General features: G+C 47.4%; 2 protein-coding genes across 3 annotated transcripts in view; both read right to left on the reverse strand.

The window, feature by feature from the left end:
• FAM220A (family with sequence similarity 220 member A) overlaps positions 1–1,101 on the reverse strand; it is a 28,635-nt gene extending 27,534 nt beyond the window's left edge. Inside the window, exon 1 of the mRNA XM_084818449.1 lies at positions 229–1,101. Within this exon, the coding sequence (XP_084674575.1) occupies positions 229–1,101 (873 nt within the window). The remainder of the gene's footprint in view (positions 1–228) is intronic.
• On the reverse strand, positions 1,044–13,898 carry SMIM10L3 (small integral membrane protein 10 like 3). 2 transcript variants are annotated; one of them, XM_084818451.1, is made up of 2 exons: positions 13,544–13,898; positions 1,044–1,132 (listed from the first exon to the last, which is right to left on the reverse strand). In XM_084818451.1, the coding sequence occupies exons 1-2, from the start codon at positions 13,878–13,880 to the stop codon at positions 1,122–1,124; spliced, it is 348 nt and encodes a 115-aa protein (XP_084674577.1). In that variant the 5' UTR covers positions 13,881–13,898; the 3' UTR covers positions 1,044–1,121. The 2 variants fall into 2 exon arrangements, with proteins under 2 accessions (XP_084674577.1, XP_084674578.1); XM_084818452.1 differs by having other exon boundaries at positions 1,045–1,132; positions 13,689–13,898.
• Positions 13,899–20,806: the final 6,908 nt, after the last annotated feature.

The raw sequence follows: 20,806 nt of genomic DNA on the forward strand, positions 1-20,806 counted from the left end.
ACTTACAGACCTGAAAATATTAAGATCTACTCCCATCAATGTATATACTATAAAATATCTATCTCATTTCACTTCAATTGCAACTCCCTAATGCTATTGGTTGGTTGCCCAGAGTGTTGTTAAACACCACCTATATTTTCTCTCTTGGAACTTAATGCATCTTAGCAGTACTTTACAGGGAATATTACAACAACCAACACTAGCATTTCAGAACTATTGTGTTTTTACCTTCACTATTGCATGCCAGAGATTTGCAAGTGCAAATGCTCGTATCGCTAGTAACCACTGAGCTATTTGAGGGTTCATGGTTGTGTACTGTATACTTGAAAGCATTTTCTTATACCCCGGTGTATTCGCTGAAGACATGAGGTTTAAGTAGTCAAGAAAAACGTATGGATTCTGGTTGTTTACAAGTCCCATGGGATATTCACTCAGAGCAGCAGCAAGAATGGAATTCAAATCTGAAAGCTGGAATTCTTTGGAGTCTGATCCCCCAAGGAATGCAAGGCGGACTTCATCCCCGATAACTCCCATTTCCAGTTCCAACAGTTGCTGTTTTTGATTGTCCTGGAGCTCAGACAGCCAGAAATGTGCAAAGTGTACAAAGTTATCTGCAGAGAGACTCCACACGCCCATGTCGCTAATGAAGTTGTGGGCTCTTTCCAGCCAGCCTGTCACTGTAGTGCTATCAAAGTGATTAAAGAGCTTCTCGAAAGGATCTCTTTCTGGAGAAAAAAGCAGACCGAGAGATTCCTTGGAGGATGCAGCTCTATTTGCTGCATCGCTGAGATGGGGTGGCACTTTTTTGCCAATATGAGGCAGTGGGGCAGCTTTAAACAGAGTACAGTTCCTGATCTTGAGAGAGAAGAACTCCTTTTGCAAATCGTTATTATCCACATGAACGTTGTTTCCTAAAGAATGGATATTTGGAAGATGAAGAATCTCATTCTGCTGATTTAGGGCATTTTTATGCAGCTGCTGATGTTCTAAATCACCTTTCTGTTCCATATCAATACAAGAGATATGCATCACTCTCCTGTCCTCCAGCTTTGCATTGTATCGAGCCACAGTATATGGTGGAATGCCTTTTAGTTGCAGCATATGTCACGAGTTAGTGAATCTCAATATGAACCTGGAACAAAACAAAGACACAAGAAGTTAACACACTCATTATCACTAGAGCTATAAAACAAATCAAATAATTTTAAATTGATTATTCTGCCTTTTAACTGATTAAACAGGACTCATTAACCATTTTAAGTGCATTTTCATATTACCAAAACCTCCATGTAGATTTCCTGAGATACTGAAGAAAATGGCTCATTTTGGATGCAACACTAAATCACAACTTCCCACTAAGTGAATGATCACAAGCCATCCTTGGGCTCACAAACTACCTCTTACTCCCTCCTTGGTGTGGCCATGAGGAGATTGGAAACATCTGTTTCCTCTTTTAAACTAATCAAGAGTTTACCATTATGTCTATTGAAAGAAGCCAGGATCAACATATTTTATGATTCTGGCTTGTTCCAACAAACTATGGCTTAAACCAACTGCAGGCTTCACATCCCAGGTGAAATAAAATTATAAACTTAGGTTTGTTTAAATCAGGAAGTGGATGCTCCTGATCCCCTCCTTGGGGCTGGGCTAGGGGAAGGAGGGAACTTGAGTCAGTGACCCAATTCGCACGTAACAGTGGCAAATCCTGAGTGCTACAATCTCTTTAAATATGCAACCTCTGATTGGCCTGATCATAGGTTGCTATGTGACCTGCAAACTGAGACATTTTGGGTTGCTCATAGGTAAAACAACCCAAACTTAATCTATAAGCGAGGTTTCATATTCAAAGAGATAACACATGTGCAGCACGTAATCTGGCAAATCGTGGGTTAATTAATTACATCGTCACATGTGATTGGCCCTCTTGCTTCTGCTTTGTTTACAAGCAGAAGCAAGTTAAACCATAGTTCAGCGCTACATCTGACATGGACCACTGTAAATTATTTAACAATAGCTGCTTTAGCGCTGAATCATAGTTCAGCACTACATCTGAAATGGCCCAATGTAAGATTTAACAATAGCTACTTAATCCAAGTTTTAATCTCTGTTGGCTATTATTTTTACCATATGTTTTATTGCTGCTCCTGATTTCTCTGTTTTGATGTGTGCTGATGTTTTACTATTTGTTTTGTCATTTTTAGGATGTCTTAATTGCTAAGAACATCTCTGTTTTAGAGGGGGAAAGCGGAGTATACAATTTACTATAAACAAATAAATTTGTTAATCTACTGATTAAATGGATAAAAAGTTACAGTCCTAACTACCATTTCAGATCCAAGGAAATGTTTTAAGCAAATAGAGACTCCACCCTTTGACCCCATCCTTAAGTAAGAGCAACTGGTTATCTTCATAACTCAATAAAGTGAAACGCTTTTTTTATGATGCAAAGTGTTGCTTGCATTCACTTTCTGCTTCTCATCCTCAGTCACAACAACCCCACAGAGTACCAATTACCATCCTTATTTTAGAAATAAGTAAAGCCATTCAAGATACCTCAAAAACTTACATTCCTCTGCTCTAGCACACTTTACCTTCTCTTTCCTTTTACAACTGGATTGCTGCAACTTAGTTTTGTCCTTTAGTTAGATGATGCAAGCATCCATCATTGTCCAACAAACCAGACAACGCAATATTTATTATGTAACAATAGCTTATTTCAACCAATAAGATCCAAGGAGATGACTTATGGTAATTTATGATGTCATAATCTGGAGCTATTCCAGACAGAACATCACTGTCTTCAAAGATATTAAATAGAACATGGGAGCGCTTTCAAGGTTTTTTCAGATCAGGTTTCTACTGAGGCAATAATGGTTTGTAGCCACCTGAAACCACCTTTTCCACAAGACAGACAGGTTAAAGTGCAGTTTATTCTACCCTAAGCAGCAGAGAGAGAGAGAGAGACCACCTTTAAGAGACTGCAGGAGTTCCATCTCCACAATGTAATAGGGAACTAATCCCTAAGTGGAATATCACATTTTATGTGCAACTGTTAATAAGCAACAAACTACTTTAGAGCCAGGAAGTTAAGAGCTCATTCATGTCACATCCAAAACATTGATAAAATACTAAAAAGGTAAAAAGTAAAGGTGTCCCCAGCCAGTCGTGTCCGACTCTAGGGTGTGGTGCTCATCTCCATTTCTAAGCCGAAGAGCCAGCGCTGTCCGTGGTCATGTGGCCGGCATGATTGAACACCAAGGTGCACGGAAAGCTGTTACCTTTCCTGCCAAAGCGGTACCTATTTATCTACCTGCAATTTCTTGCTTTCGAACTGCTAGGATGGCAGAAGCTGGGACTGAAGATGGCAGCTCACTCCGTCACGCAGCACTCGGGTCTCAAACTGCTGTCCTGCTGACCTTCCGGTCTGCAGTTCAGCGTCTTAACCACTAAGCCACCGCGGCCCTATAAAATACTACCCTATGATTAAACAGTGTCATATGAGACCTTTGGGTGTTCAATCCCTTGATGTTCTTATCCAAGGTACTAAGCTGAGACTCTATATGCCAGCCTTATTAATAGGCAAAGCAAGTTAATTATTATTATTATTATTATTATTATTATTTAATTTATTAATCGCCCATCTGGCTGGTCACCCAGCCACTCTGGGCGATGTACAACATACAATAAAACAATAAAATTCTACAATAAAAACATTTTCTAAAATACCCTAACCCACCCCCAATGCCTACCTGAACAGCCACGTTTTTAATGCACGACGGAAGCTCATTAAAGAGGGGGCATGACGGAGTTCCCTAGGGAGGGAGTTCCACAGAGTGGGGGCCACCACAGAAAAGGCCCTCTCCCTCGTCCCCACCAGTCTAGCTGTCCTGGCTGATGGGACAGAGAGAAGGCCATCCGAGGCTGATCTTGTTAAGCGGCCTGTCTGGTGCTGCTGGAGGCGCTCCTTAAGATAGGCTGGGCTGGAACCATATAGGGTTTTAAAGGTCAAAACCAACACCTTGAATTTGGCCCGGAAAACAACTGGTAACCAGTGCAACTCCTTCAGCACTGGAGTGATGTGATCTCGCCAGCGGCTGCCTTTAATCAGGCGAGCCGCCGCATTCTGTACCAGCTGCAGCTTCCGAACCGTCTTCAAGGGTAACCCCACGTAGAGCGCATTACAGTAGTCTAAATGAGAGGAGACCAGGGCATGTACTGGGAGCAGATGGGAGCAGATGGTCGGGAAGGAAGGGGCGCAGCCGCCGTATCAGATGGAGTTGATATAGCGCTGTCCTGCTCACAGCTGACACCCGAGCCTCCATGGACAGCTGGGAGTCCAAAATGACCCCCAGGCTGCGGACCTGGTCTTTCAAGGGTAGCCGTACCCCATTCAACACCAGGTCAAATCCCCTAGCCTCCTCCTGTCTCCCACCAAAAGTACCTCGGTCTTGTCAGGGTTCAGCTTTAGCCTATTCCTCCCCATCCAGCCACTCACCGTCTCCAGACATTTGGACAGGGATTCTACAGCCAACCTTGGTGAAGATTTGAATAAGAGGTAGAGCTGCGTGTCATCCGCATATTGATGACACTGCACCCCAAACCTCCTGATGATAGCCCCCAGCGGCTTCACATAGATGTTAAATAGCATCGGGGAGAGGATGGAACCCTGTGGCACCCCACAAGTGAGTGGCCACGGGTCCGAAACCTCCTCTCCCAGTGCTACCCTCTGGTACCTGCCGGAGAGGAAGGACCGGAACCACCACAATACGGTGTCTCCAATGCCCAACCCCTCCAGGCGGTCCAGGAGGATACCGTAGTCAACGGTATCAAAAGCCGCTGAGAGGTCGAGGAGAACAAGGAAGGAGCATTCACCCCTATCCAGAGCCCTCATCATATCAAGTTAAAGTTTTGTGGTTGTATTTCTTATCCTAATACAAAGCGAATAGAAATATCAAGGTATTTATCAAGATCTTAAGACAGCTCTGACTCTGAAGTTTTCAATCTAGTACAGCCAAGGAATGAGCAACTACTCAACACAGAATATAGCAAATCTCTTGCTATTAAGAAGTAGCAAAACATTTTTAAGATGGCCAGTTAGGAAAACTCAGACAAGGAGGAGCAATAATGGGAAGATCTACAGGACAGAGGAAGGTGCCTTACACCAAGTGAGACTATTTGTTAATCTAAGTGCAGATAATAATTGCATGGTTCACTTCATGCTTCATTTCCAGAGTCTGCTCTTACCTCGTTTGGTTATGAACTCTGCATAGATCAGACTGTTTGAATGCCCAAGCCAAACTCTACATAGGATCTGGATGAAAATATGCTATGTTGTGTTGTTGTTTTGGAAAGCACTGCCACATGAAATGCAAGGTGTTTGCAATGATTCATAGTCTATTTCTGCATGCAGATATTTTTATTTATTTATTTAAAGTATTTTTATCCTGCTCCTATGACAAAAAGCTCCCAGAGCGGTTACAGATCCAATCAGCAGAACAAGAAAGTTTAAAAAGACACAACACACAAGGAAAAGAGATGGGAAGGGAAGAGGGGAAAAAAATTGTTTTTCAGCAGGGCTGGGGGAATGGTCCCACGTCCTTTCTCATTCCCTCTGTACAGCCTGTTGGAATGTCTGCTGGTAGTGAATGACCTACCACTCCATTTTGTACTGAATGAGTCTGAAACATTGTTGTACCACCAAAAAAAGAATTTTCTATTTCTCATGGGGGTGCTACAGGACTGAAGCTTGAGGATACCTGGAAAATCTATTCTAATACATGTTGTAAAGATTGTGAAATTCTCTCTTGTCTGCATTCCTCTAACTTTGTCATACATATACACAACTTCTAAAAACTCACACATGCAAAACCCCATCAGTCTGAATACATCCAAGCTACTCCTGTGCCACTGCTACACACACTTGCAACATTTAAGCCCCGTGCCTGGTTCCTCTGTTCACTCAGTCTCTTTACTCAGTACTAATCAGGAACACATTAATCCACACTCCCCTTTCAGCAATCATAGCAAAGTCCATGGCCAACTGTCAGTAACCTGAGCACTGACTGTTTATGGACCTATTGCTGGTAAGGCATGCAAGAATGTTTGTGTCCGCCTTGTTAGTGCAACAGACCCTCTTTGAGCCCCCCCCCCCACCGCTGAGAAATAGGTGTGTGTCGATGCACCATGTGTTTTGCAAAATTTCTAAATATGAAACACCTACATGTGATCATTTTTTAAAGTTACAGCCCTACTTAATGCATAAGAAAGGGAGATAAGTGGGTGGCTAGCATCTGAGTCACCTTTCAACAGCTATGGTGCCCACTGGCAACAGGAACCTGAAAAGCGATAGCTTGGCAGGAGCAAGACATGCATACACACTGCCCAACATTTGGCAAACAAAGTCAGGGACACTGTTTTACATTAAATGAAGTGTGGTAGTGAGTGAACTACTTCCACGGGGTCTGGTGTCACATCCTGCCAAATAATTGAGGAACTATCAACTTCGAGACGTACCTTTCCCTATCATCCAGAAAGGGAAAGGTATACATTCAACTCTTTAGGTAAACTGATGCTGTGGGTCTTAAAAGGGGTATGATGAGTACAGACAAACGGGGAAGTACAGAGAGAGTACACATCTCAAGATACTTGAAAATATAACTTTATTTTCAATAAAGCCCAGTGAAGTCATATTGTGCAGTCTTGAGACATGTTCTCACTCTGCCGACCTTGTACAGGATCCACCCCAAGAAAAGTAGTTCTGCTGGTGTGTGGCCAGCCAGTTCTAAGAGGCTTCCAACGGAAGAGACCCTGCAGCTTCTCAAGGCAAGCAGCAGATAGCCTGCTGAACCATCTGTAATAGTTGAGAAATTATTCCTTTCTTTCTTTCTTTCTTTCTTTCTTTCTTTCTTTCATTTACAACATTTATATACTGCTCCACATCAAGACAGATTCCGGAGCGGTGAACAAGCAAAGATGAAAAGATAAGCAGATAAAGGAATAAAACTCCATATTAAAAAAACACGGGATACTGATTAAAAACTGTGGCTGGTCATTTTTCATCTAGGTAGGCTAAATATGCCAATGAAAATATGCAAACTCGCTTGTCAAAATGCAACACTGAAAAAATTAAGATGTCAGAGATTCACTGAAACAACACGCACAGAGTCATCAGGTAAGTTCTAGTATCAAAGAGGCACAGATTTAGGGCACGCAGCAAGGATACACAGTCAGAAGATATGAATGGCGCAAATAATGCAATCAGATGCAGTAACTGCTGGACCACTCTCTTCTACACACATATTAAAGTTGCAGGAGCCCTGTGGCATATACACTATTATTTGCCAAGATACCTTGTTACAGAAGATACATTGATTCTGACAATATTCTCTCTCCTGTGTCACTGTTAAAGAGACAGGTGCTCTATCATCTTTATACAAGGCTTAATTTGAGCCAGGGCATTTGCGAGTTGAGTGATATACAAATCTAAGGAATAAAATAAATGAATAAAAAACCCAGTCATACATACTGGCCTCATTCGCACATAATGACAACCCAGACTATGGACTGAGTATGGGTTGTCGTTGAATCATGGGTTGTTGTTGAATCATGACGTGCAGACCCTGCACTATGGTTTAACTATGGGTTGTTAACCACGAACAACCCAGGAAGAGAACCCATGGTTTGTTGTTGGGTTGTGAGCTCTGGGTTGTTCATAGTTAAGAATCTATAGTTAAACTATCGTGTAGGGTTCACACATTACAACCCATGATTCAACAAAAACCTATAATCAACTTGTACTCTCGGCTGTTATGTGCGAAGTAGGTCATTGCCTTGAGGTCTTTGAAAGAAACGAAGGATATTAAAACATAGTAAAAATACATAACTTCTGTGAAGATCTTGTTTATTGTAACTTATATATGTTACATAAGTTATATATAACACATATAACACAGAGATGCAGACATACAAACAATGTTGTTGTTCAGTCGTTAAGTCATGTCCGACTCTTCGTGACCCCTTGGACCATAGCACACCAGGCCTTCCTGTCCTCTGCTCTCTCCCGGAGTGTGCTCAAGTTTATATTCATCGCATCAGTGATGCTATCTAGCCATCTCATCCTCTGCCGTCCTCTTCTCCTTTTGCCTTCAGTCTTTCCCAGCATCAGGGTCTTTTCCAGGGAGTTTTCTCTTCACATTAGGTGGCTAAAATATTTGAGCTTCAGCTTCAGTATCTGTCCTTCCAATGAGCACTCAGGGTTGATTTCCTTTAGGATGGACTGATTTGACCTCCTTGCAGTCCAGGGCACTCGTAAGAGTCTTCTCCAGCACCACAGTTCGAAAGCATCAATTCTTCGGCGCTCAGCCTTCCTTAAAATCCAGCTCTCACAGCCATACATTACTACTGGGAAAAGCATAGCTTTGATTATATGAACCTTTGTCGGCAAGGTGATGTCTCTGCTTCTTACTATGCTGTCTAGGTTTGCCATAGCTTTTCTCCCAAGGAGCAAGCGTCTTTTAATTTCATGGCTACAGTCACTGTCTGCGGTGATCTTGGAGCCCAAGAAAATGAAATCTGTCACTGCTTCCATTTCTTCCCCTTCTATATGCCAGGAAGTGATGGGGCCAGATGCCATGATCTTCGTTTTTGTAATGTTGAGTTTCAAACCAGCTTTTGCACTCTCCACTTTCACCCTCAACAAGAGGCTCTTTAGGTCCTCTTCGCTTTCTGCCATTAGGGTGGTATCATCTGCGTATCTGAGGTTGTTGATAATTCTCCCAGCAATCTTAATTCTGACCCGTGATTCATCCAACCCACCGTTTCTCATGATGTACTCTGCATATAAGTTAAATAAGCAGGGCGTCAATATACAGCCTTGTCATACTCCTTTCCCAATTTTGAACCAATCGGTTGTTCCATGTCTGGTTCTTACTGTTGCTTCTTGACCCTCGTACAGGTTTCTCAGGAGACAAGTAAGGTGTTCTGGTACTCCCATCTCTTTAAGAATTTGCCACAGCTTGTTGTGATCCACACAATCAAAGGCTTTAGCGTAGTCAATGAAGCAGAAATACACGTTTTTCTGGAATTCTCTTGCTTTCTCCATGATCCAGTGAAAGTTGGTGATTTGATCTCTAGTTCCTCTGCCTCTTCGAAACCCAGCTTGTACTTCTGGTAGTTCTCGGTTCACATACTGCTGAAGCCTAGCTTGTAGGATTTTGAGCATAACCTTGCTGGCATGTGAAATGAGCGCAATTGTGCGGTAGTTTGAACACTCTGTGGCGTTGCCCTTCTTTGGAATTGGAATGTAAACTGACCTTTTCCAGTCTTGTGCCCACTGCTGAGTGTACCAAATTTGTTGGCATATTGAGTGCAGCACTTTAACAGCATCATCTTTTAGGATTTTAAATAGCTAAGCTGGAATACTGTCATCTCCGCTAGCTTTGTTGTTACTAATGCTTCCTAAGGCCCACTTGACTTCACTCTCTAGGATGTCCAGCTCAAGTTCAGTGACCGCACTATCCTGGCTATCAGGGACATTTAAGATCTTTCCTGTATAGTTCTTCTGTGTATTCATTCCACCTCTTCTTAATCTCATCTGCTTCTGTTAGGTCCCTGCCTTCTTTGTCCTTTATCATGCCTGTCTTTGCACAAAACGTTCCCTAGAGATCTCCGATTTTCTTAAAGAGATCTCTAGTCTTTCCCATTCTGTTGTTTTCCTCGATTTCTTTGCATTGTTCATTTAAGAAGGCCTTCTTTTTCTCCTTGCTATTCTCTGGAACTCTGCATTCAGTTGGATATATCTTCCCCTTTCTCCTTTGCTTTTCGCTTCCCTTCTTTCCTCAGCAACTTGTAAAGCCTCATCAGACAGCCACTTGGCTTTCTTGCATTTCTTTTTCTTTGGGATGGATTAAGTTGCTGCCTCCTGAACAATGTTACGGACCTCTGTCCATAGTTCCTCAGGCACTCTGTCTATCAGGTCTAATCCCTTCAATCTATTCCTCACCTCCACTGTATATTCATAAGGGATATGATTGAGGTCATTCCTGAATGGTTTAATGGTTTTCCCTACGTTCTTCAATGTAAGCCGAAATTTTGCAACAAGCAGCTCATGATCTGAGCCACAGTCAGCTCCAGGTCTTGTTTTGACTGATTGTATGGAGCTTCTCCATCTTTGGCTGCAAAGGACATAATCAATCTGATTTCGATATTGACCATCTGGTGATGTCCATGTGTAGAGTCGCCTCTCATGCTGTTGGAAAAGAGTGTTTGCTATGATCAGGGTGTTCTCTTGGCAAAACTCTATTAGCCTTTGTCCTGCTTCATTTTGTACACCAAGGCCATGCCTGCCTGTTATCCCGGTGATTTCCTGACTTCCTACTTTAGCATTCCAATCCCCTATGATGAAGAGGACATCTTTTTTGGGTGTTAGTTCTAGAAGGTGTTGTAGGTCTTCATAGAACTGATCAACCTCAGCTTCTTCGGCCTCAGTGGTTGGGGCATAGACTTGAATTACTGTGATGCTGAATGGTTTGCCTTGGATTCGTACTGAGATCATTCTATTGTTTTTTAGATTGTACCCCAGTACTGCTTTTCCCAGCCTTTTGTTGACTATGAGTGCTACTCCATTTCTTCTAAGGCATTCTTGCCCACAGTAGTAGATATAATGGTCACCTGAATTAAATTTGCCCGTGCTTGTCCATTTTAATTCGCTGATTCCCAAGATGTCGACGTTCAGTCTTGCTATCTCATGTTTGACCACCTCCAGCTTACCTTGATTCATTGATCTTACATTCCAGGTTCCTAAACAATATTGTTTTTGACAGCATCGGACTTTCTTTTCACCATCAGACACATCCACAGCTGAGTGTCCTTTCGGCTTTGGCCCAGCCGCTTCACTCTTTCTGGCGCTACTTGGAAATTCCCTCTGCTCTTCCCCAGTAGCATATTGGACACCTTCTGACCTGAGGGGCTCATCTTCCGGCATCTTACCTTTTAGCCTTGTGATACGTTCCATGGGGTTTTCTTGGCAGGAATACTGGAGTGGGTTGGCATTTCCTTCTCCAGTGGACCACATTTTGTCAGAACTCTCCGCCATGACCTGTCCGTCTTGGGTGGCCCTGCACGGCATAGCTTATGGCTTCACTGAGTTACGCAAGCCCCTTCGCCACAACAAGGCAGTGATCCATGAAGGGGATACAAACAATATATACACATAAATGTATATATATATATATATACACATACACATGGAGATAGGTGTAAAGCAGCACAACAGAAAAGCAACAAGGAGGCTCTGTTTCCACTATGGATGCAGTCAGTCTTAAGGTAAAATGCACAAGAAAGATAGAAAGACTTAGAGTATTTTTTAAAAACCTATTTTAAGCTAAACATTTCAGCTTCCGCCCTCATCTCTATTGATGAGGGCAGAAGCCAGAATGTTTAGTTTAAAATATGTTTTTTAAAATACTCTGTTGTTAAATCTTTCTATCTTTATAAACATACACACATATATGTTTTATATATAATACACATACACATATATGTTTATATATATAAGAAATATATACACAGACACATATATGTTTAAATATACACAGACACACACACGTTTATATGTATAAGAAATACACACACATATGTTTAAGTAATATACATAAACACACATATATGTTTACATCTATAAAACACACACACATTTATATATATAAGAAATTGTTGTTCAGTCGTTAAGTCGTGTCAGACTCTTTGTGACCCCATGGACCGGGCCTTCCTGTCCTCCGCTCTCTCCCGGAAATACACACATGTTTATACATATATAAGGAATACACACACACACACACACACACACGTTTATGTCTATAAAAATGCACACATACATATGTTTATATATATAATATATACACAGACACACACATATCTTTATATATATAAGAAATACGCACACACACACGTTTATACATGTACAAGGAATACACACACACGTATGTTTATGTCTATAAAAATACACATACATATGTTTATATATATAAGAAATATATACACACACACATATATGTTTATATATATAAGAAATACGCACACACACACGTTTATACATATATAAGGAATACACACATGTATGTTTATGTCTATAAAAATACACACATACGTATGTTCATATATATAAGAAATATATACACAGGCACACACATATATGTTTATATATATAAGAAATACGCACACACACATATGTTTATACATATATAAGGAATACACACAAACGCACGTATATTTGTCTATAAAAATACACACATACAAATGTTTATATATATAAGGAATATGGACTTGAGCACGCTCCGGGAGAGGGCAGGACAGGAAGGCCTGGCGTGCTATGGTCCATGGGGTCACGAAGAGTCAGACACGACTGAACAACAACAACAAAGGAATACACACACACACACGTATGTTTCTCTATAAAAATATACACATACATATGTTTATATATATAAGAAATATATACACACACGCATATATGTTTATATATATAAGAAATACGCGCGCGCACACACACACGTTTATACATATATAAGGAATACACACAAACGCACGTATGTTTGTCTATAAAAATACACACATACAAATGTTTATATATATAAGGAATATGGACTTGAGCACGCTCCAGGAGAGTGCAGGACAGGAAGGCCTGGCGTGCTGTGGTCCATGGGGTCACGAAGAGTCGGACACGACTAAACGACTGAACAACAACAACAAAGGAACACACACACACGTGTTTGTCTATAAAAATATACACATCCATATGTTTATATATATAAGGAATATATACACACATGCATATATGTTTATATATATAAGAAATACGTGCGCGCACACACACACGTTTATACATATGTAAGGAATACACACAAACGCACGTATGTTTGTCTATAAAAATACATACATACAAATGTTTATATACATAAGGAATATATACACAGACACACACATATATGTTTATATATATATATATATATATAAGAAATACGCACACACACGTTTATACATATATAAGGAATACACACACACGTTTATACATATATAAGGAATACACACGCACGCACGTTTATGTCTATAAAAATATACACATACAAATGTTTATATATATAAGGAATATGGACTTGAGCACGCTCCGGGAGAGAGCGCAGGACAGGAAGGCCTGGCGTGCTATGGTCCATGGGGTCACGAAGAGTCGGACACGACTGAACGACTGAACAACAACAACAAAGGAACACACACACACAGACGTGTTTGTCAATAAAAATATACACATACATATGTTTATATATATAAGGAATATATACACACACGCATATATGTTTATATATATATATATATATGAAATACGCGCACGCACACGTTTATACATATATAAGGAATACACACGCACGCACGTTTATGTCTATAAAAATACCCACACACATATGTTTATATATACGAGAAACACACACACAGACACACCTATACGTTTACATACAAGACATACACACCCACACACGTATCCCACGCATACCTAGCAGCGGACAAAAGCGAGACACGCGGCTCGACGCCCGCGGCCGCGGCGGCCCGCCCCAGCGCAGCCCCGCCACGGGCGGCAGCCCCGCGCGCCGCCTCTCCCGCCCTGCTCCCGCGGCGCGCTCTCCCCTCAGAGGGGTCACCTGCAGCCTGACGTTGAGCATCATGGAGGCCACGATGTACAGGTACGGGAAGTTGATGCGGAGCTTCCAGGCCAGGTCGAAGAAGATGAGCAGGGTCCGCGTCAGCCCCTTGCAGAAGAGCCCGTACGAGCGGGCGGCCGCCGACTGCGACAGCCTGGCAGCCAGGGCGGACAGCAGCGCGGCCGCCGCCATATACGCCCGCCGAGCCAGGCCGCGGAAGCGCCGCCCCCTCGCTCGCCCCGCCCCGCGCCGCGCCCGCGAGGACCCGGATGCGCCAACGACGGGAGCGGGGAGAGGAGGGAGGCCGCCGAGCGACGCGGGGCCGAGGGCGGCGTGCGGGGGGGGCGGGGCCTGTCGCTGACGTCACCGCGGCGCGCCTGCGTCAGGGCGCCCCGCTCCCGCCTTCGCCTGGAGCGGCCGCTTCTCGCCCCCCACCCCCCCCCGCTGCAGCGGCGGCGGCCTCGCCCGCCTGGCGTGGTCCTCCGGGCGGGTCGGACTGCAGCTCCCATCGTTTTCCCCAGCCTGGCTGGGAATGATGGGAGCTTTGACTGTGCGTCGCCTTGGGGACCCCACCTGGGCCCAAAGGCGACTCGTGAATAAATATTTCTGGGCCCGGTGTTGTGGAAGTAGGAGATTCCTTGGTCCATAAGTAAAGAGGGCGGTCAGTGCCAGCTCTGGGTGTCTGAGGGCCCTTGGGCAAGACGCCCTCCGTGGGGCCCCTGTCAGGGTGCACGCTGAGCCCATAGAATCCCAGAGTAGTTCTGATTCTGAGGAAGAGCAGCCGCTGGGAGCCGCTCCTGGGAGAGGAGCGCGCTCCTCTCCCAGGAGCGGCTGCTCTTCCTCAGAATCAGAACTACTCTGGGATTCTATGGGCTCAGCGTGCACCCTGACACCCCCTCCCTCAGCGAGCCTCCCTTCCCTCCACCGCTGTCACCAGCTGCTCTTGCTTCTCCTCCTCATTGCTACCGCCTGCTTGCTTGGGCACGGCATCTCCTGCTCCTCCTCCGCCTCCCCCTCGCCACGCCTGCTCCTCCTCCGCCCCCTCGCCACGCCTGCTCCTCCTCCGCCCCCTCGCCACGCCTGCTCCTCCTCCGCCTCCTCCTCGCCACGCCTGCTCCTCCTCCGCCTCCTCCTCGCCACGCCTGCTCCTCCTCCGCCTCCTCCTTGCCACGCCTGCTCCTCCTCCGCCTCCTCCTCACCACGCCTGCTCCTCCTCCTGCCACGCCTGCTCCTCCTCCGCCTCCTCCTCGCCACGCCTGCTCCTCCTCCGCATCCTCCTCGCCACGCCTGCTCCTCCTCCGCCTCCTCCTTGCCACGCCTGCTCCTCCTCCGCCTCCTCCTTGCCACGCCTGCTCCTCCGCCTCCTCGCCACGCCTGCTCCTCCTCCTCCGCCTCCTCGCCACGCCTGCTCCTCCTCCTCCGCCTCCTCGCCACGCCTGCTCCTCCTCCGCCTCCTCCTCGCCACGCCTGCTCCTCCTCCGCCTCCTCCTCGCCACGCCTGCTCCTCCTCCGCCTCCTCCTCGCCACGCCTGCTCCTCCTCCGCCTCCTCCTCGCCACGCCTGCTCCTCCTCCTGCCACGCCTGCTCCTCCTCCGCCTCCTCCTCGCCACGCCTGCTCCTCCTCCGCCTCCTCCTCGCCACGCCTGCTCCTCCTCCGCCTCCTCCTCGCCACGCCTGCTCCTCCTCCGCCTCCTCCTCGCCACGCCTGCTCCTCCTCCGCCTCCTCCTCGCCACGCCTGCTCCTCCTCCGCCTCCTCCTCGCCACGCCTGCTCCTCCTCCGCCTCCTCGCCACGCCTGCTCCTCCTCCGCCTCCTCCTCGCCACGCCTGCTCCTCCTCCGCCTCCTCCTCGCCACGCCTGCTCCTCCTCCGCCTCCTCCTCGCCACGCCTGCTCCTCCTCCGCCTCCTCCTCGCCACGCCTGCTCCTCCTCCGCCTCCTCCTCGCCACGCCTGCTCCTCCTCCGCCTCCTCCTCGCCACGCCTGCTCCTCCTCCTCCGCCTCCTTGCCACGCCTGCTCCTCCTCCGCCTCCCCCTCGCCACGCCTGCTCCTCCTCCGCCCCCTCGCCACGCCTGCTCCTCCTCCGCCCCCTCGCCACGCCTGCTCCTCCTCCGCCCCCTCGCCACGCCTGCTCCTCCTCCGCCTCCTCCTCGCCACGCCTGCTCCTCCTCCGCCTCCTCCTCGCCACGCCTGCTCCTCCTCCGCCTCCTCCTCGCCACGCCTGCTCCTCCTCCGCCTCCTCCTCGCCACGCCTGCTCCTCCTCCGCCTCCTCGCCACGCCTGCTCCTCCTCCGCCTCCTCCTCGCCACGCCTGCTCCTCCTCCGCCTCCTCCTCGCCACGCCTGCTCCTCCTCCGCCCCCTCGCCACGCCTGCTCCTCCTCCGCCTCCTCCTCGCCACGCCTGCTCCTCCTCCGCCTCCTCCTCGCCACGCCTGCTCCTCCTCCGCCTCCTCCTCGCCACGCCTGCTCCTCCTCCGCCCCCTCGCCACGCCTGCTCCTCCTCCGCCCCCTCGCCACGCCTGCTCCTCCTCCGCCTCCTCCTCGCCACGCCTGCTCCTCCTCCGCCTCCTCCTCGCCACGCCTGCTCCTCCTCCGCCTCCTCCTCGCCACGCCTGCTCCTCCTCCGCCTCCTCCTCGCCACGCCTGCTCCTCCTCCGCCTCCTCCTCGCCACGCCTGCTCCTCCTCCGCCTCCTCCTCGCCACGCCTGCTCCTCCTCCGCCTCCTCGCCACGCCTGCTCCTCCTCCGCCTCCTCGCCACGCCTGCTCCTCCTCCGCCTCCTCCTCGCCACGCCTGCTCCTCCTCCGCCTCCTCCTCGCCACGCCTGCTCCTCCTCCGCCTCCTCCTCGCCACGCCTGCTCCTCCTCCGCCTCCTCCTCGCCACGCCTGCTCCTCCTCCGCCTCCTCCTCGCCACGCCTGCTCCTCCTCCTCCGCCTCCTTGCCACGCCTGCTCCTCCTCCGCCTCCCCCTCGCCACGCCTGCTCCTCCTCCGCCCCCTCGCCACGCCTGCTCCTCCTCCGCCCCCTCGCCACGCCTGCTCCTCCTCCGCCTCCTCCTCGCCACGCCTGCTCCTCCTCCGCCTCCTCCTCGCCACGCCTGCTCCTCCTCCGCCTCCTCCTCGCCACGCCTGCTCCTCCTCCGCCTCCTCCTCACCACGCCTGCTCCTCCTCCTGCCACGCCTGCTCCTCCTCCGCCTCCTCCTCGCCACGCCTGCTCCTCCTCCGCCTCCTCCTCGCCACGCCTGCTCCTCCTCCGCCTCCTCCTCGCCACGCCTGCTCCTCCTCCGCCTCCTCCTCGCCACGCCTGCTCCTCCTCCGCCTCCTCCTCGCCACGCCTGCTCCTCCTCCGCCTCCTCCTCGCCACGCCTGCTCCTCCTCCGCCTCCTCGCCACGCCTGCTCCTCCTCCGCCTCCTCCTCGCCACGCCTGCTCCTCCTCCGCCTCCTCCTCGCCACGCCTGCTCCTCCTCCGCCTCCTCCTCGCCACGCCTGCTCCTCCTCCGCCTCCTCCTCGCCACGCCTGCTCCTCCTCCGCCTCCTCCTCGCCACGCCTGCTCCTCCTCCTCCGCCTCCTTGCCACGCCTGCTCCTCCTCCGCCTCCTCCTCGCCACGCCTGCTCCTCCTCCACCTCCTCCTCGCCACGCCTGCTCCTCCTCCGCCTCCTCCTCGCCACGCCTGCTCCTCCTCCGCCTCCTCCTCGCCGCCACCACCACCACCACCGTTGCCTGGGCCAGGGCAAGAGGCGGGTGAACAAGCAGGTTACCATGGTGAAGAAGAGGAGCGACTCCAGGGTGGTTCTTGTCAGTGGGCCCCCACCGGGGAACGGGCCCTTAGCAGGTGCCCAGCCATGCCTACCCTTGACACCAGCCCCGAGAACTGGGCCAGAGGTGAAGCCCCTCTGAAACCCACAGCACATTTCCGAGTAATAAGAATCAGGCTATTATTAACCCTCTCCGAAGAGAAAGTCTCATTAGCCAACTTTTGCACCTGTTATTTCCTGTCCATTCTTGCAAAGGGTGGGGGGAAGCGACAGAGGGATCTGAACTCGAGCCTACTGGCTGCAATTTGCACACCTGAGATACTTAAGCTTGCGAGCACCGATAAGGCTTTCAAAGAGCTTTTGGAGAGACCGAAATCTTCAAGACAAGGGCACTGGATGGTAAATGAGCATTGGCAAAATTCTGCACGTGCACAGACCATTTTACCCCAGGATGCTCTGTCAGGGCAGAACAGTGTTCCAGCTGCAAAGCCCCAAACTGACCAGGCAGAAGCATATAGAGATTTTAAAAAAGGATACAGTGACGGTGTTTGAACTTCTAATAATAACAAATGTGTTTGTTTTCTAGATTAAACCAGTGGCAACTGTAACAAAATGTTATTTATTACATTTATGTAACGCCCCATAGCTGAAGCTCTCTCACAATGTTGCATTGTGTCCTCCCTCCTGTTCAGGGTTCTGGACAGCCGTTTCTTCCAAAGAGGGCATTCCACTTCTCCTTTCTGTCCTGTCCACCATGTTCTGCCCCCTTTCCAACTGTAACTCTACATTTCATGGTTACTGAGCATACTCCATCCTCATTGGGTTGGGGTTTTTTGGGACGGTTGCCCTCTTAGGATTTTTTTGTTGTACTCCTGCAAATCTCTGGGTTCCCCTGAGCATGCTGATGCCTTCCTCTTGTTTCTCAGTGGCCCCATCTTGCTTACAATCCTGTTGGCAGTTACCACGTGAGTTAGCTATTAGAAGGAATTATATAATCTGGAACAAGATATCTGGACCCATGCTAATGTGAGTATAGGATTGCTCTGTTCGACTGCAATGCTGTAGTCCTCCTTACTTGGGAGTAACCCCATTAAACTCACTGGACCAGCTCACATGATCAAACAGCCCACTGTGGCTTATTTAAGCCATGGTGGGTTATGGCACATGTTGATGGCCATTTTGAATATTAAAGCTGCAGCTGCAACTTGTCGTCTGAACCTGGGATAAACAACCCTCGTATAACCCTAAAACAGGCCATGGGTTCTGCAAGGGTTATTTAACCATCGCATAACTCATGGTCCCTGGGTTTGGATGACATGACAAGCGATGGTTGTGGCTTGAATCTTTAGGGTGGTGCTCATGGATGCCGTGGGTCATCATGGCTTAAATAAGCTGCGACAAGCCATGGCCCTTGTGCGATCCTGATCAATGGATTTTAGTTCTGAGTAGACATGTATAGGAGTATACTGTTACTGGTTAGGAATTTGAATTGAAATCTAAACAATAATACATCAATTACAATGTAACCGGTGGTGTTTAAGAGATGGCAAGGATAATTATGTCACAAAGCAACATCCGAGAAACTATGTGCGCACTATAAACTCATCTTTGAAAAAGTAAATGTCAGTCAATCAATTTTGTTGTGTGTAACCATAGGTTTCTCGGGCAACAAGTAAATGTTTATAAAGAGATCTTCAGATAACTTCTCTGATTACAACAGAGAACATCTGGCGTCCAAATTACCCAAGTTATTTTTCATCACTGATGCGCAAGAAGGATTGATACAAAATTACACCTTTTCTGCACAGAAGAAATAAAAACCATGGAGATCTGCATCCACATTTTCTATTCAGAGGTACTCAATGTGGTGAACAATAAAATAGCACTATACAATCACATCCAAAGAAAACCCCAAACTATAAAAATACGAATTAAAATCCATAGCATATGAATATCCTGAACAAACACAAAAATTATTGCATACAATAGTTTCAAATCAGTGTATATGCATCTGAAAAGTCTGTTGGAACAATCAAATTTTCATTGCCCACCAGAAGGCAAGCAATAATGAAGCTAGATAGATTCTTTGAATGGATATTTCATAGTCCCAGTGCTATAAATGAAAAGGTTGATGAGCATTACAGTGCAATCCTATACACATCCACTCAGAAAGAAGTCCCATTGAATACAATGGTGCTTACTCTCAGGAAAGTGTCTATGGGATTGCAGCTTTGATGGATTAAACAGTTAATTGATCATTTTTAAACGAGTAAAATTCATACAATGAATCAACAGGCAGAGCAATCCTATGGTCCCTGGGAGAGCATCCCCAGGACCATACGATATGGCAGATTCCCGCTCCTGTATGTTGGATTCCCCCTCCTGCAGCCATAAACACTCCTGTAAGATTGGGAGGGGAATACGAGGTCGGGTCATTCCCCCTCCTACTCCCCCAGCCTCTTGCAGCCACCATGGGCAGCACTACAGTGGCTGTTCCTCTGAGGTTGCAACAGTGACCTCAGAGTTGCTAAGGCAAGGTGAAAAGAGGGCAGGATGGTGGGAGGGAAGAGGAGAAGCCAGGATCCACAGGATCCTACAGCCCCTCCATCACTGCCCACTGCCCGTAAGTCAGCTAGACAGGCTCCATGGCCCATCTACCTGATCTTTAATTTTTTTTAGGAATGGGAGGCGAAATCACCTCCAGCATTTCTCCTAACCTGCCTGGATCTTGCCGGCAGGGCTTTGGATAGATAGAGAGCTCCAATCTCTAAACAACTTTAGTTGATCTGTATCTTGCTTCAGTTATCTGGTAGGAAAGTACAGACTGGAGTTTAAAGAAGAGGAAAAGAATAGGTGATCATTGTTGCAATACATGTGCAAGGTAGCCAGGTCTGGATGGTGAATATTAATCACATTTAGGTTGCAATCCTATATAGAGAAACTTACCTGGGAGTAATTCCTATTGAACTCAGTGGGACTTTCTTCTGAGTGGACATGCCTAGAATTGCTGTGTAAAGGTGGCAACAATGCCAAATTTCAATATTAGCCACCCTTTAAAAAATAAATAGATACAGTTCCTTGAGGTGCTATAAAAGCAACCTCTTTCCTGCTGTGTCAAACTTTCCAGAATTACATCAGCATGATTATTCTGGCAATCCACACCCATATACAGTAATTTTGCTGCCCTACTGCCAAGATACACATATAAAGCCACATACGCAACATCTGAAACTTTAACATGCACTTCCTCTTCACATCTAAATAAGAACTGTTTGTCCATTTTCCAGATATGTACGAATTCAGGAAAGAAACACTATCAGATGTATAAATTAGTATTACGGTCTCACAGTATGATCCCACCG

Source organism: Heloderma suspectum, chromosome 12 (assembly GCF_057233095.1).
Source record: "Heloderma suspectum isolate Gila_16-S chromosome 12, 16-S_ref, whole genome shotgun sequence".
NCBI classification, from domain to species: Eukaryota; Metazoa; Chordata; class Lepidosauria; order Squamata; family Helodermatidae; genus Heloderma; species Heloderma suspectum.